This window comes from Myotis nattereri (assembly GCF_964212035.1).
Source record: "Myotis nattereri genome assembly, chromosome: 5".
In the NCBI taxonomy this organism is placed as follows: Eukaryota; Metazoa; Chordata; class Mammalia; order Chiroptera; family Vespertilionidae; genus Myotis; species Myotis nattereri.
In genome coordinates this window covers 24,564,443-24,579,082 of record NC_138080.1, presented here as the reverse complement: position 1 = coordinate 24,579,082, position 14,640 = coordinate 24,564,443, and the positions used below count along the sequence as shown (strand labels likewise).

Below are 14,640 nucleotides of genomic sequence, written 5' to 3'. Positions count from 1 at the left end.
CTAGTCAAATTAGACCTCATGCAAATGCAATCTAGAGAACAGTGTGCACCCTTCAGAAAAAAGCCTCAAACATGACAGTCTGCATTTGTTACCTGGTGGATACCTATAGGCTTGCAGGAAAAGCCAACCCATGCTGGATCTTTACTGTTGAATTCTGAACAACTGTAAAGCTTCCACCCAACATCAAGGGAAGTAAAGCAGTGGCTTGCAGTTTTGACGATCTTCTTGGCTGTCAAGGCCATGATTGAGAAAAATAAACTAAAATATTTTCTTAATGTAAACTTTATAGCACAGTTCCCAGCTAAAAAGCAACACAAAAACCAAACATGAAAATAATTCACATGGGACTCTACAGTGAACTATCAGTAAATACAAATATAAAACCAATATTTATTAACTAAAATAATTGTGAATTTCAAGTGCTGTTAAAAAAGTAAAAAAGAATTAATATGTGTGCAAGGTCTATTCATTCAATACCTGGCAGGGCACATTACTGGGTATAACGGGGTCGATCCTTGGAAAGGCACACAGGAAGCCAACTATCTATGTTTCTCTCTCACATTGATGTTTCTCTACACTACTCTCTCTCTCTTCCTCATTCCAAAAAAGCAACTTAAAAAACTAACAAAGAATGAGTACTGATAATGAGCAAATATGTCAAATGTTTATAGAACTTTAATGCTGTGAGTTTCCTGAAATATATGACTTAATTTGCAACTTATATGTACCAATTAGTTACACTAATAGGATTTTTTTTTCAGTGCAGTCTTCAAACTAGTTTGGAAGTATGTTTAAAATTTTAAAGTTTTCATTGTACACATTATACAGTGTACATTATCACATGGTATTGTAGGGATATAAGGCAACATGAAGGTTTTCCTACATTTTTACATTCAAGACAATTCTTCACTTTGAGTTTATTTCATGACCTTTCCAAGAAAGAGGGACAGCTGAAGGCTTCCCCACCTTCTCTATATGTATACACTATTTCTCCAGGTGCATTTTCACATGTCTAAGAAAGGTTCTCCCACATTCCTTATGTTCATACTTATTCTTGGGTGGGAGTCCCTTCATGATTTTGTAAAGAAATAGGATGGCCAAAGGCTCTTCTACCATGTTCACATGACAGGGCTTCTCTTCAGTGAGTTCTTTCATCCTTTACAATAAACTGGAAGAAATGAATGCTTTCTAACCCTCTTACACATTTCTAGGGTCCATCCCCAATATGGATAATCATACATGATGGCATAGCTGAGAGGATAAATAAAGGCTCTTTACTATTCTCTATATTAACAGTTTATCAATAGGATTTGTTTTCACATGTCTATTAAAACTAGTTCAGAAGCTTATGGTTTTACTACATTCTTTGCATTGACATGGTTTCTCTCCACTATGAGAGCTTTTGTGAATTTGAAAGGATCTGGGATGACTGTAGGCTTTCTTGCATTCATAGGGTTTCTCCCCAGTATACATTTCATGATATCTACGAGAAAAGGGGATAACAAAAAGGTTTACCTCATTCCTTATTCATGAGCTTCTTTCCATCATGAGTTCTTTTATATCTTCGAAGATGTGAAGTTCAACGGAAAGTTTTCCCATGTTGCTTACATTCATAAGGTTTTCCCCCATTATGAGTTTTTTCATGTCTTTGAAGATGTGTGAGCAGACTGAAGGTTTTATCCACATTGCTTACATTTATAGGGTTTTTCCTTATTATGAGTTCTTTCTTGACTTTAGAGGGAATGTGTATAAGAAAAAGTTTTACATTTCTTACATTCATAGGGTTTTTCCCCAGTATGAGTTCTTTCATGTTAGAGAGAAAACAGGTAATAGAAACCTTTATCACAATGCTTATATTCATAGCATTTTATCCCAGTATGAGCTCTTTCATGGCAATGGAGGTAAGTTTGTTGAGAGAAATCTTTACCACATTGCTTACATTCTTAGGGTTTTTCCTCAGTATGAATTCTTTCATGTTAGAGAGAAAACAGATAATAGAAACCTTTATCACAATGCTTATATTCATAGCATTTTATGCCAGTATGAGTTCTTTCATGACGACGGAGGTAAGTTCGTTGAGAGAAATCTTTACCACAATGCTTACATTCATAGGGTTTTTCCCCAGTATGCATTCTTTCATGAATTCTAAGCAAAGAAGGATAAAGGAAAGTTTTACCACAATCCTTACATTCATGAGGCTTCTTTCCGTCATGATTTCTTTTATGCGTTGCAAGAGAATTGGGAGAACTGAAGGCTTTCCCACATTGCTTACATTCATAGGGTTTCTCCCCAGTATGCATCCTTTCATGATTTCTAAGAAGAATGGGATGTCGGAAAGCTTTCCCACATTGCTTACATTCATAGGGTTTTTCCTTATTATGAGTTCTTTCATGACATTGGAGGGAAGTTAGATAAGAGAAAGCTTTACCACAATGGTTACATTCATAGGGTTTTTCCCCAGTATGCATTCTTTCATGAATTCTAAGCAAAGAGGGATAAAGGAAAGTTTTACCGCATTCTTTACATTCATGAGGCTTCTTTCCATCATGATTTCCTTTATGTGTTGCAAGAGAACTGGGAGAACTGAAGGCTTTCTCACATTGCTTGTATTCATAGGGTTTCTCCCCAGTATGCATTCTTTCATGATTATTAAGAAAAGTGGAATGTCTGAAAACTTTCCCACATTGCTTACATTCATAGGATTTGTCCCTAGTATGCATTCTTTCATGATTTCTAAGATATGTAGAATATCTGAAAGTTTTCCCACATTGCTTACATTCATACGGTTTCTCCACAGTATGAATTTTTTCATGATTCCTAAGAGATATGGAATATCTGAAAGCTTTCCCACATTGCTTACACTCATAAGTTTTCTCCACAATATGCATTCTTTCATGATTGCTAAGAGATTTGGAAAAACTAAAAGTCTTGCCACATTGCTTACATTCATAGGGTTTTTCTTTATTATGAGTTCTTTCATGACTTTGGAGGGAACCTGTATAAAAAAAAGCTTTCCCACATTGCTTACATTCATAGGGTTTTTCCCCAGTATGAGTTCTTTCATGACGACGGAGGGAAGTTCGATGAAAGAAATCTTTATTACAATGTTTACATTCATAGGGTTTTTCTCCAGTATGAGTTTTTTCATGAATTCTAAGGGAATACTGATAAAGGAAAGTTTTACCGCATTCCTTACATTCATAAGGCTTCTTTCCATCATGATTTCTTTTATGTTTTCCAAGTGAGCCAACAGAACTGAAGGCTTTCCCACATTGCTTACATTCATAGAATTTTTCCTTATTATGAGCTCTTACATGACTTCGGAAGGAAGTTGGATGAAAGAAAGCTTTACCACAATGGTTACATTCATAGGGCTTTTCCCCAGTATGCCTCCTTTCATGAATTTTAAGTAGAAAGGGATAAAGGAAAGTTTTACCACATTCCTTACATTCATGAGGCTGCTTTCTGGCCTGACTTCTTTTATGTTCTCCAAGAGAGCTGAGCCAACTGAAGACGTTCCCACATTCATGATGTTTCTCACCACTGTGTGTTCTTTCCTGATTTCTAAGAGAAGTGGAACTGAAAGCTTTTCCAGATTTCTGACATTGATAGGGTTTTTCTGCAGTGTGTGTTCTTTCATTTTTTCCTGAGTACTTGGGAGAACTGAAAGCTTTGCCACATTGGTTACTTTGATATGGTTTCTCTCCACTATGAGTATTTTTGTGGAGTTTAAAGAAAATGAGACGACTAAAACTTTTCCCACATTGCTTACACTGATATGGTTTCCCAGCGATATGCATTCTTTCGTGATTTCTAAGGGAAGCTGAATAGTGAAAAGCTTTCCCACTGGGACTGCCTTCATGGCTTTGAATATGTTGGTGATGCTTGAAAGCTTTCTCAGCTTCCTTACATTTATAAGGGTTTTCTTCATATTCCTGACACAGGTATAGTTTGGGTCCAATGTGAGAGCTCAGGTGGTTATTCAAAGATAAATAACGTATGAAGATTTGCCTACACAACCTGGATTTAGGTTGCTTTATTTCAGTAGGAGTTTCCTTCTTTTCATTATGATTTGGAATCTGGCTGAAGTTTTCTCTGCATTGACTACCATCCTTCCTTGTAGAGAGTCTCTCTACCATATGACTGCTGTAAAAATCAGAAGCATATTATTAATACTCTGTTAACCATTTAATATTTATAATAGCATGACAATGACATTTTTACCATTTTCAAAGAAAGGGTGGAGTTCCTGAACATTCCATTTTTTAAAGTGGGTATCTTAAAACTTCTGATATAGACTGGATCAGAATTGCGGCCCCTTGAGTGTGGCTCTTCCACAAAATACCATGTGTGGGCATGCACATACAGTGTAATTGGAACTTCATGTCCACACTCAAGGGGCCAAAGAGCCGCATGTGGCTCGTGAGCCTCGTGAGCCGCAGTTTGCTGACCACTGGGCTGGATCATAGCTATTATGAAAACACTTATATTCATTAATGGTACTTCTGTATATTGTTTCCAAGTGGAATTATTTTTTAAACACTAAAATCTAGGTCATATTTCAGAAAAAAAAGTTTTGATAAGATTACTCTAAAAATCAGTAAGTTTAAAACTGAGCTGATACAATTGGATTATCTGCTTTTTAAGATTCTTTTGTGGACTGGGCCCATATGGCTCAGTGGTTCAGGATGGACCCAGATACCAGGGGCTTACTGATTCAATTGTCTGAAAGGGAACATGGCCAGACTGCAGACTTATATCAAAGTACAGGGCATGCAGGAAAAGGTCTATTGATTTCTCTATCTCTCCCTCTCACCTCCACATACTAAAATCAATAAAAACATATTTTTGTACCACTAGCAAGGCTCAGTGCTTGAGCACGGACCTCTGAACCAGGTGGTCATAGTTCAATTTCTGGTCAGGGCATATTCCCAGGTTCTAGACATGATTCCAAATGTGGAGCATGCAGGAGGCAGTCATCAATAATTCTCTCTCATCATTGATGTTTCTTTCTTTCTCCTTCTTCCTACCTCTTTGAAATAAATTTTAAAAAATATTAAATATATAAATAAGTAAATAAGAAATATAAAAACCTATTTTAAAAAACAGAAAGATGCTCTTAATGCTTTGTCATGGCAATGAGACTCACCTAAGATTCATCCCATGATTTTCATACTGATTTTCATTGTCATGATCGTCACATTCTTCTTCTAAAATACATGCTAGAAAAATCATTATAAACTATTAAAGAATTTAAAAATGGTTAGATTTTTAGGTATACAATGAGCTGTGATCATTCCTGGTTTAATTACCAATCTACTCCCTTTCCATATTTCAGTTCTTGGAACGGCATTAATGAGCAAGCAACACTAGTTTTCTAATTGTCTAAGTAGCAAGTTGTTGCAAGCCAGAGTTGCTCTGTGGTTGACGATCAATCTATGAACCAGTAGGTCACAGGCAAATTTCCAATAGGACTGATTTGTCGGCTAGATCCCCAGTGTGAGGTGTGCAGGTGGTACCCAATCAGTGATTCTGTCTCATCATTGATTTTGCTTTCATTCTCTCCCTCCCCTTCCTCCCTAAAATTAATAAAAATATATTTTTAAAAAATTTGTGATACCTACCAACTGATGCCAGGTTCCAGAAGGTTTCCAGCATCACATCTGTGTAGAGTTTCTTCTGGGTGGGATCCAGGAAAGCCCACTCCTCTGTGGTGAACTCCACATTAACATCCACAAAGGCCACTGAGTCCTAAAACATCCCACATGTGCATATAGGAATATGGGTAAGACAGACAGAACTGGGAACTTATACATAATTCATAAGAAGTTCACATAGGACACCTGGTCCCCAACATTTAGTATATGACTTGATTGTAGTAAGACTATTATTAATTTGCCAATCTAACTTCCTCAAGAACACATGGAACTTATTGGTATGATTTTACAGTGATCGCTTCAAGTCTTCATTGCTCTCAAATGTCAGGGTAAAGAGCACCTTGAACAACTTCTATCTTAACATATTAAAATACTTCTATTTTAAGCTCATCGATTCCTTGTGAGAACACTCATCTCCATTATAACCACCTTTTGATGCAGCTGTCCATGAAACATACTGCCATATCTGCATAAAGTTTTAGTGACTGTGAATACAATAAAGGCCTGGTAGCTTGCGCTTCTATTCTCATCACCGAACAGGAGAGACCAGGTGGTGAGTGAAAATTCGAATGAGAGCAAAATTTGCCATATTGACTGGAAGTACTCCAGATTATTAGAAGTAGTCAGATACATCTGAATGAATGAAAATATTCTTGTGGAGGAGTATGAATGATGATTTGTTTTCATAGTATTTGTTAGTAACTCAGTTTGACCTTCTTTTGCCTCTCTCATTTCATGGAGATAGGATGTTAGAGTTAGAGCTTGGGCATAAGCAAGATAGGGCAACTTACCCCACCACAAAAGTCCTCTACTCATGAGCCTGACAGTTACTTCATACTGATTTTTAGGACACATAGACACGTATATTGAAATCATAAGTTCACATTCAAGAGGTCTTTCTGGCAGAATTGTGACACTCTAACTGGGGCCTGGACCTTGAGGAACAATTTAATACTTGGTATTACAAGGGCCTTAATTGAAATCTGCAATATTTTCATGTTGAAATTAATTTCACTTGAAACTTATACAAAAGAAAATTAAATATAAAATCAAATTGGATTGTGAAATATAAATGGAAGCATATATGGGGTTTATGGAGAGGAAAAATTAATATAATTAAAATGTCCATACTACCCAAAGCAATCTATAGCTTCAATGCAATTCCTATCAATATACCCAGAATAGATCTCACATAACTACAACAAATATTCAAAAGTTTTATAGAGACCACAAAACACCTATAATAGCAACAGCAATCTTGAGAAAGAAGAACAAATGTGGATGAATCACACTACCTAATATCCAACCGTACTACAAGGCTATAGTAATCAAAACAGCATGGTCCTGGCCAAAAAACAGCATTTAAATCAGTGGAATGGAACAGAGAACCCAGATATAAACCCATGCCTTTATGGTCATGGAATACTTGACAAAGGAGGCAAGAATACACATTAAACTAAAGATAGTATCCTGTATAATAAAAGGCTAATATGGAAATTGTCCCTGGGAGTTTGACCAAGCAGGAGTTCCACAGCTTGCTATGACTTAAGCAGATCACCAGGGTTTGGCACAAAAGAAGGTGGGTATAGGCAACGTGGCAGTAGCAGCAGGCAGCAGTGGAGGCAATGCTGGCCCGATGGGCCCCGATGAGAGCCAGACTGCTACAGGATGGTGCTGTAGGTGATCGGGCAGCGCCAGGCCAAGGTGGATGTAAGTGGGAGTCCTGAAAATCCTGCAGGTCGCCCCATAGGTGGGGATGGGCAGTAAAGATGGGGGATAGTGTCGGCGACCAGATGGCGCCAGGCCAATGCAGGTGGGAGCAGGACCCCTGATGGCCCCGCTGGTTGTACCACAGATGACAACAATATATAATGGTGCCTGGGGGCAGGACCGGCCATTCCGCATGACTGCCCCTCTGGCGGAGCTGAGGGGACTTGGCACCACATCTTGTGGCTGTGGGTTCTGCCATCTTTGAGGATGTGACAGTCAATTAGCATATTCCATCCTTATTGGCTGTGGTGCTGCTATCTTGTGATGGTCAATTAACTTATTCTCTCTTTATTAGTTAGGATAACCCTTGGTTCCATGATGCTGGAACATTAGACCTGTTCTCTAGGAATAAGTAGGTAGAAATTTAAAGAGAAACTGGGCCCAGGGAAAACAAGTGCCTTTGTCATCTTTAATTATGTGGGTGCTTCTTCAAGCTGCACTGTGCCCACTTCATATTGAGGATCAAAAGCCTACAGAACACCAGGATGATTTATCACCATCCCCTCCTCCTGCAGTAGAGCCTGTAAAGCCCGAAATACCGAAGGCCCCTGATCCTCCGCCTCCAGTGTGGGAAGGCTCATCAACTAAATCCTCAGTAATGGCATCATGTGTTAGGCAAGCTATGTTAGGAGAGCTTTTTTATTTTGTTTTTATAAATATATTTTTATTGATTTCAGAGAAGAGAGAGATAGAAACATCAATGATGAGAGGGAATCATTGATCGGCTGCCTCCTGTACGTTGGACCGAGTCCACAACCCAGGCATGTGCCCTTGACTGGAATCGAACCTGGGACCTTTCAGTCCACAGTCCGACGCTCTATCCACTGAGCCAAACCGGCTAGGGCAGGAGAGCTTTTGGCTTGCCCATTATGCAAGATGCAAGGTAACTGGATAGATGAACCATTCTCCTTTAATGCCTTTAATGAAATAAGGAAAAGTATGAGAGAAAATGGGCCATTTACATAAGGACTCCTTCATGCCTTGTCTGAAAATTACCATAAGATGCCTTGGGACTGGCAGATTTGGGGCAAAAGAACACTGGACTCCAGTCAATATATAATTCTGAGAGCAGAATATGATGAGATCTGTGAACAACAGGCTGTTTGTAGGTGTTTACTGGTAACCCCGCCTGGGAGTCCTCTGGGCTGCATTCCGGCTACAAGCCCCGGGCACTGTAACACACCAGAAAGATCCCAGAAAAGGACTGATTCATTAAGTCTTGGCTGTGGGTTATACGCGCCTGTAAAAATTGTCCATAGAGTGTCTCTGTTGATTATTGTTTTTTGTCTTTGTTGTTTGGTTTGATTTCTTTAAGGATAGGGCATATTTTACTTTGCTAGAGGCCCCAGCTACCTGTGGTAGGCTGAACATGTGGCAGGGATTACAGGAACTTCCCAGCAGCTGCCAAGAATTCTTACCTTGGGGACTCTTCCTGCTCTCCCTCTCAAGTCATCAGCTATTATCTAGTGAAAGTCATTATCTAGTGAAAGTTCTTGTCTGTCTGTAATGTAACTTGGTTACTGATGTTCTTTGCTTGCTTTCTTATCTTTGGGGGACTTGATTTTGCTGTTTCATGAACACCAGGAATCCTCTGTCTCTACTGTTTGGCCTTTGTGCCACTCAGAACCCATTTGCTGTGATGGGTGAGTGTGAGATAAGATTCTAATGCTAATCTGCCAGTCCACACTTTTATGAGTACCCATTTATTTACTGTAGGATTTTTTCTGTTTCTGTTTTTAACATCACTTCTATTTTTTTGTTGTTGTTAATACCTTTTTGTTTATTTCAGAGATGAAAGGAGAGGAAGAGAGATAGAAGCATCAATGACAAGAGGGAATCATTCATTGGCTGCCTCCTACACATTGCACCGAGCCTGCAACCCAGGCCTGTGCCCTTGACCGGAATCAAACTTGGGACTCTTCGGTCCATAGGCTGACACTCCATCCACTGAGCCAAACCGGCTAGGACAATATCTCTTCTTATAGGTAAGATTTCATGTTGTAAGACTACTCAGAAAGAAAAAATATGGGAAATAATTATTTAAACCCCTCAAGTCTTTTTCCTAGGAGGATTAGACCTGCCCAAGTGCTTTCAGCAGGGTACAGAAATAGCAGTAGGGGGCTACTCCCATTTTTGTAAAAAGAAAAACAAAACATTAAAGCCACTAAAGGCCAGTGAGTTGTCCCTATTACAAAATCTGCCAAGAAAATGCCTTGGGTAATAATAATTGGCTTTAAAATCTCACTACATTGTTAAGGCAAAATAAATAAAATGAAGGGTATATGATAAAGCTTTATCAGGGGTAATTATATATGCCTGAACAGTTTTCCAAAGTCTTTGGTAATTTGAAACTTCAGAGTTTGCTAGATTAAATAGTAAAAATTATTAAATATCTAGGTATTTTGAAATAACAGGATACTGAAATATTAATCTCAATTTGCCTCATATGGAGAATCTAGAGGATAAATTTGAATCTGTTAATGAATAAGTCTTGTATTTTATTTGAAGCAGCTCTTAAAATGTGTATTGCTCATCTGCAGAATGTTAATTATTTATATGTTACAGTAAAAACACCAAAAAACATTCAAACACATGGAGGCTAAAGAGCATAATATCAAACAATGAATGGGTTACCAACAAGATCAAGAAAGAAATCAAAAACTTCCTGAAATAAATGAAAATGAACACACAACAACCCCAAATCTCTGGGACACAGCAAAAGAATTCCTAAGAGAGAAGTTGATAGAACTACAGGCATACCTCAAATAACAAGAAAAATCAACAATAAACTATTGAACCCTACTGGTTATAGAACTAGAAAGAGTTAAATAAGAAAAGTCCAGAGTAAGTAGAAGGATGGAAATAATAAAGATTGCAGCAGAAACAAACTACATAGAGATCAAACAGACAAACCAACAAAAACAATGCAAAAAAAAATCTAATAAAACCAAGAGATTGTTCTTTGAAAGGGTAAACAAAATTGATAAACTGTTAGCCAGACTTATCAAGAAACAAAGAGAGAGGACCTAAATAACTAAAACCAGAAACGAAAGTGGAGAAGTAACCAACTACACCACAGAAATGCAAAGGATTGTAAGAAAATACTATGAACAACTATATGCCAACAAGCTGGAAAATGTGGATGAAATGGACAAATTCCTAAAAAAAAAATACAGTCTCCTAAAACTGAGTCAGAAGGAATCAGAAAACCTGAATAGGCCAATAACAACTGATAAAATAGAAGCAGTAATTAAAAACTCCCAGCTAACAAAAGCCTAGGTCCAGACAGCTTCACAGGGGAGTTCTTATTTATTCAAAGAGGAACTAACACCTTTACTCCTCAAACTATTTCAGAAAATCCAAGACGAAGGAACACTTCCAAACTCTCTTTATGAGGCCAGTATTATCCTAATTCTAAAACCAGATAAAGACACTACAAAGAAAGAGAATTACAGCCCAATATCCCTCATGAACATATATGATAAATCCTCGACAAAATATCAGCAAATTGCACCCAGCAATATCTTAAAAAGATCATACACCATGACCAAGTGGGATTTATTCCAGACTGGTACAATATTTGCAAATCAATAAACGTGATACAACACATAAACAAATTGAAGAACAAAACTCACATGATCATATGAATAGATGCAGAAAAAGCATTGGCAAAATCCAACACCCAGTTTTGATAAAAACTCTCAGCAAAGTGGGAATATAGAGAGCATATCTCAATATGATAAAGGCCATATAGGACAAACATACAGGCAACATCATATTCAATGGGCAAAAATAAATTGTTTTACAATTAAAGCATGGTTCCAATTGACCTGGAACAAGACAGGGATGTCCGCTTCCACTACTCTTATTCATTATTAGTGGTCCAGTGCACAAAATTCATGCACATTAAAAGGGAATTAATTAGAGGAAAAGCTTTTAATGTTGCTATTTGCCCTTTCTCTATAATAGAAGTGTCAGAGATGAAAGAAAATTAGTAAAATGTATATGAAAATCTTCCTCCTGTCAGAGTCTGGGGCGCAGCCAGGACCCAGAGCCAAGTCCCCATCTACCCGTGTGCACTTCAAAATCACATAAGACCCAGACCCGGCTGACCCCACCTCCACTGGGCAAGATCCAGACCTGGCCGGCCCCACCCCCATCAAGCACTTCTGGGCCTCAGGTCCCCTGTCCCAGTGCCGGGCAGGGGGCACAGCCTCAGGTCCCCCATCAAGCCCCACTGGGTGGGGGGGCACAGCCTCAGGTCCACTGTCCAGCCCCACCAGGTGGGGGGGTACAACCTCAGGTCCCCCAGCACAAGCCAGGCAGGGGGTACAGCCTCAGGAACCCTGGCACATGATGGGCAGGGGGCATGTCCTCATGTGCCCGGGCCCGGGGCAAAGTGCGCGGCCTGAGGTACCCTGTCAAGCCCCGCCAGATGGGGGTGGGGTGCATCTTGACGACCCCCGTCAAGCCATGCCAGGCGGGGGGTGCAGCCTGGGGTCTCCGGGCCTGGCGCTGGGGTGGGGGACATGGTCTCAGATGTGGACCCTGGCATGGCCCGAGGTCCCCTGTCAAGCTCCACCAGGCAGGGGGTGCAGCTTCAGGTCTGCTGCCCTGGCCCAAAGCCATGCAGTCACAGGTCCCTGCTTATTGCTCGTTAAGGCTCATTACAGGAACTCAGCCTCCGCTATGGGTGCAGCCATCTTGTGTTACATGATCTCTGCCTCTGGTGTGGGCATAGCCATCTTGTGTTACAGAATCCCTGTCTCTGCTGTGGGGCAGCCATATTGTTATGGCATGATGGTCAATTTGCATATTCCCTCTTTATTAAATAGGATAGTAGTGGAAGTCCTAGTCACAGTGTTCAGACAAGAAGAAATAAAAAGCATCCATATTGGAAACGCAGAAGTAAAAATCTCATTATTCACAGAAGACATAATATTATACACAGAAAACCCTAAAGACTCCACCAAAACACTACTAGATTTAATCAATGAATTTAGCAATGTAGCAGGATACAAAACTAATACCCCAAAATCAATGGTTTGTTTATACACCAACAATGAATTCTCAGAAAGAGAAACTAAACAAACAATCCCATTTACGTTGGGAACAAAACAAATTAAGATACTTAGGAATAAACTTAACCAAGCAGGAAAAAGACCTATACTCGGAAAACTACAAGACATGGAATAAAAAGGTAGAAGAAGATATAACCAACTGGAAGAATATATTCTGTTCATGGATTGGTAGAATCAACATCATTAAAATGTCCATACTATCCAAGGCAATCTACAGAGTCAATGAAATCCCATTAAAATACCAATGTCATCTTTCACAGAGATAGAACAAATACTCCAAAAATGTATATGGAATCAAAAAAGACCCCAAATAGCTGCAGCAATTTTGAGAAAGAAAAACAAAGTAGGAGGAATCACAACACGGAATTTGAAGTTATACTACAAAGCTACCAAAATGAAAACAGCCTGGTACTGGCACAAGAACGGGCATATAGATCAATGGAACAGAACAGAGAACCCAGAAATTGAACCAATCCATTATGCTCCATTAATATTTGACAAAGGAGGCAAGAGCATAGAATGGAGTCAAGGGAGTCTCTTCAATAAATGTTGTTGGGAAAATTGGACAGACACATGCAAAAGAAATGAAACTAGACCACCAACTTACACCATATGCAAGAATAAACTCAAAATGGATAAAAGACTTAAATTCAATGTAAGTCGTGAAACCATAAAAATCCTAGAAGAAACCATAGGCAGCAAAATCTGAGACATCTCTTGTAGCAGTATGTTTATAGACACATCTCCTAAAACAAAGGAAACTAAGGGAAAAAATAACAAATGGGACTTCCTCAAAATATAAATCTTCTGCACAGCAAAAGAAACCATCAATAAAACGATAAGGGAGACCACTGTATGGGAGAACATATTTAGCAATAATAGATCTAATAAAGGGTTAGTATCCAAAATATATAAGGAACCCACACAACTTAACAGAAGGAAGACAAACAATCCTATAAAGAGGTAATATGCAAATTGGCCATCACTCTAACACACAAGATGGCTTCCCCATGTGGTCAAAGATGTCCACTACAAGATGGCCAGTAGGAGAGGGCAGTTGTGAACTATCAGGCCAGCAAGGGAGGGCAGTTGGGAGGGACCAGGCCTGCAGGGGAGGACATTTAGGGGAGACCAGGCTGGCAAGGGAGGCAGTTGGGAACAATCAGGCCTGCAGGGGAGGGCAGTTAAGGGGTGACTGGGCCAGGAGGGGAGGGCAGTTAGGGGTGACCAGGCTGGCAGGGGAGGGCAGTTAGGGGCAATCGGGCCAGCAGGGAAGGGCACTTAGGGGTGACCAAGCCAGCAGGGGAGGGCAGTTGGGGGCAACCAGGCCTGTAGGGGAGGACAGTTAGGGGCAACCAGGCCAGCAGAGGAGGGCAGTTAGGGGCAAGTGGGCAGGCAGGGGAGGGCAGTTAAGGGCAACCAGGGTGGCAGAGGAGGGTAGTTAGGGGCAACTAGGCCTGCAAGGGAGGGCAGCTGGGGGGGAACGAGGCCAGCAAGAGAGGGCAGTTGGGAGGAACAAGGCCTGCAGGAGAGGGCAGTTGGGGACCAGGTCTGCAGGGTAGGGCAGTTGGGAGGGACCAGGCCTGCAGGGGAGGGCAGTTGGGGGTGACCAGGCCAGGAGGGGAGGGCAATTAGGGGTGACCAGGCTGACAGGGGAGCACAGTTAGGGGCAATCGGGCCGGCAGGGGAGCAGTTAGGCATTGATCAGGCTGGCAGGGAAGTGGTTAGTGGGTGATTCAGCTGGCTGGCAGAAGCAGTTAGTGGCAATCAGGCAGGTAAGCAGGCGAGTTTGGGACCAGCAGCCTTGGATTATGAGAGCAATAATACATCCATCCTAGGAGCAGCAGCCATGCATGCAGCCCACCCCTGTCTGAGGAGCAGCAGCCACGGGAGCAGCCAACCCCTGTCCGAGCAGCAGCAGCCACCCAAGCAGCCCACCCCAGACCTAGGAGCAGCAGCCACACGAGCAGACCATCCAAATCCGAGGAGAGGCAGCCCTGTGCAGCCCGCACCAGCCCGAGGAGCACCAGCTACACACAGCCTGCTCCAATGAGCAGGAGCCAGGTGAGCGGCCCACCCTCGTCCAAGGAATAGAAGCTGCACATGCAGCTCACTTCTGTCTGTGGAGCAGC

General features: G+C 40.8%; 1 protein-coding gene across 3 annotated transcripts in view; it reads right to left on the bottom strand.

Moving 5' to 3' along the window:
* Positions 1-764: 764 nt before the first annotated feature.
* LOC308519957 (uncharacterized protein) overlaps positions 765-14,640 on the bottom strand; it is a 33,144-nt gene continuing 19,268 nt past the window's right edge. For 2 of the 3 annotated variants that reach the window (XM_081092326.1, XM_081092325.1), the window contains 3 exons: positions 5,625-5,751; positions 5,150-5,222; positions 765-4,146 (listed from right to left, as the gene is read on the bottom strand). In XM_081092326.1, coding sequence (XP_080948452.1) covers positions 1,977-4,146; positions 5,150-5,222; positions 5,625-5,751 — 2,370 coding nt within the window. In that variant the 3' untranslated portion in view covers positions 765-1,976. The remainder of the gene's footprint in view (positions 4,147-5,149; positions 5,223-5,624; positions 5,752-14,640) is intronic. The other variant, XM_081092327.1, reaches the window with a different exon arrangement.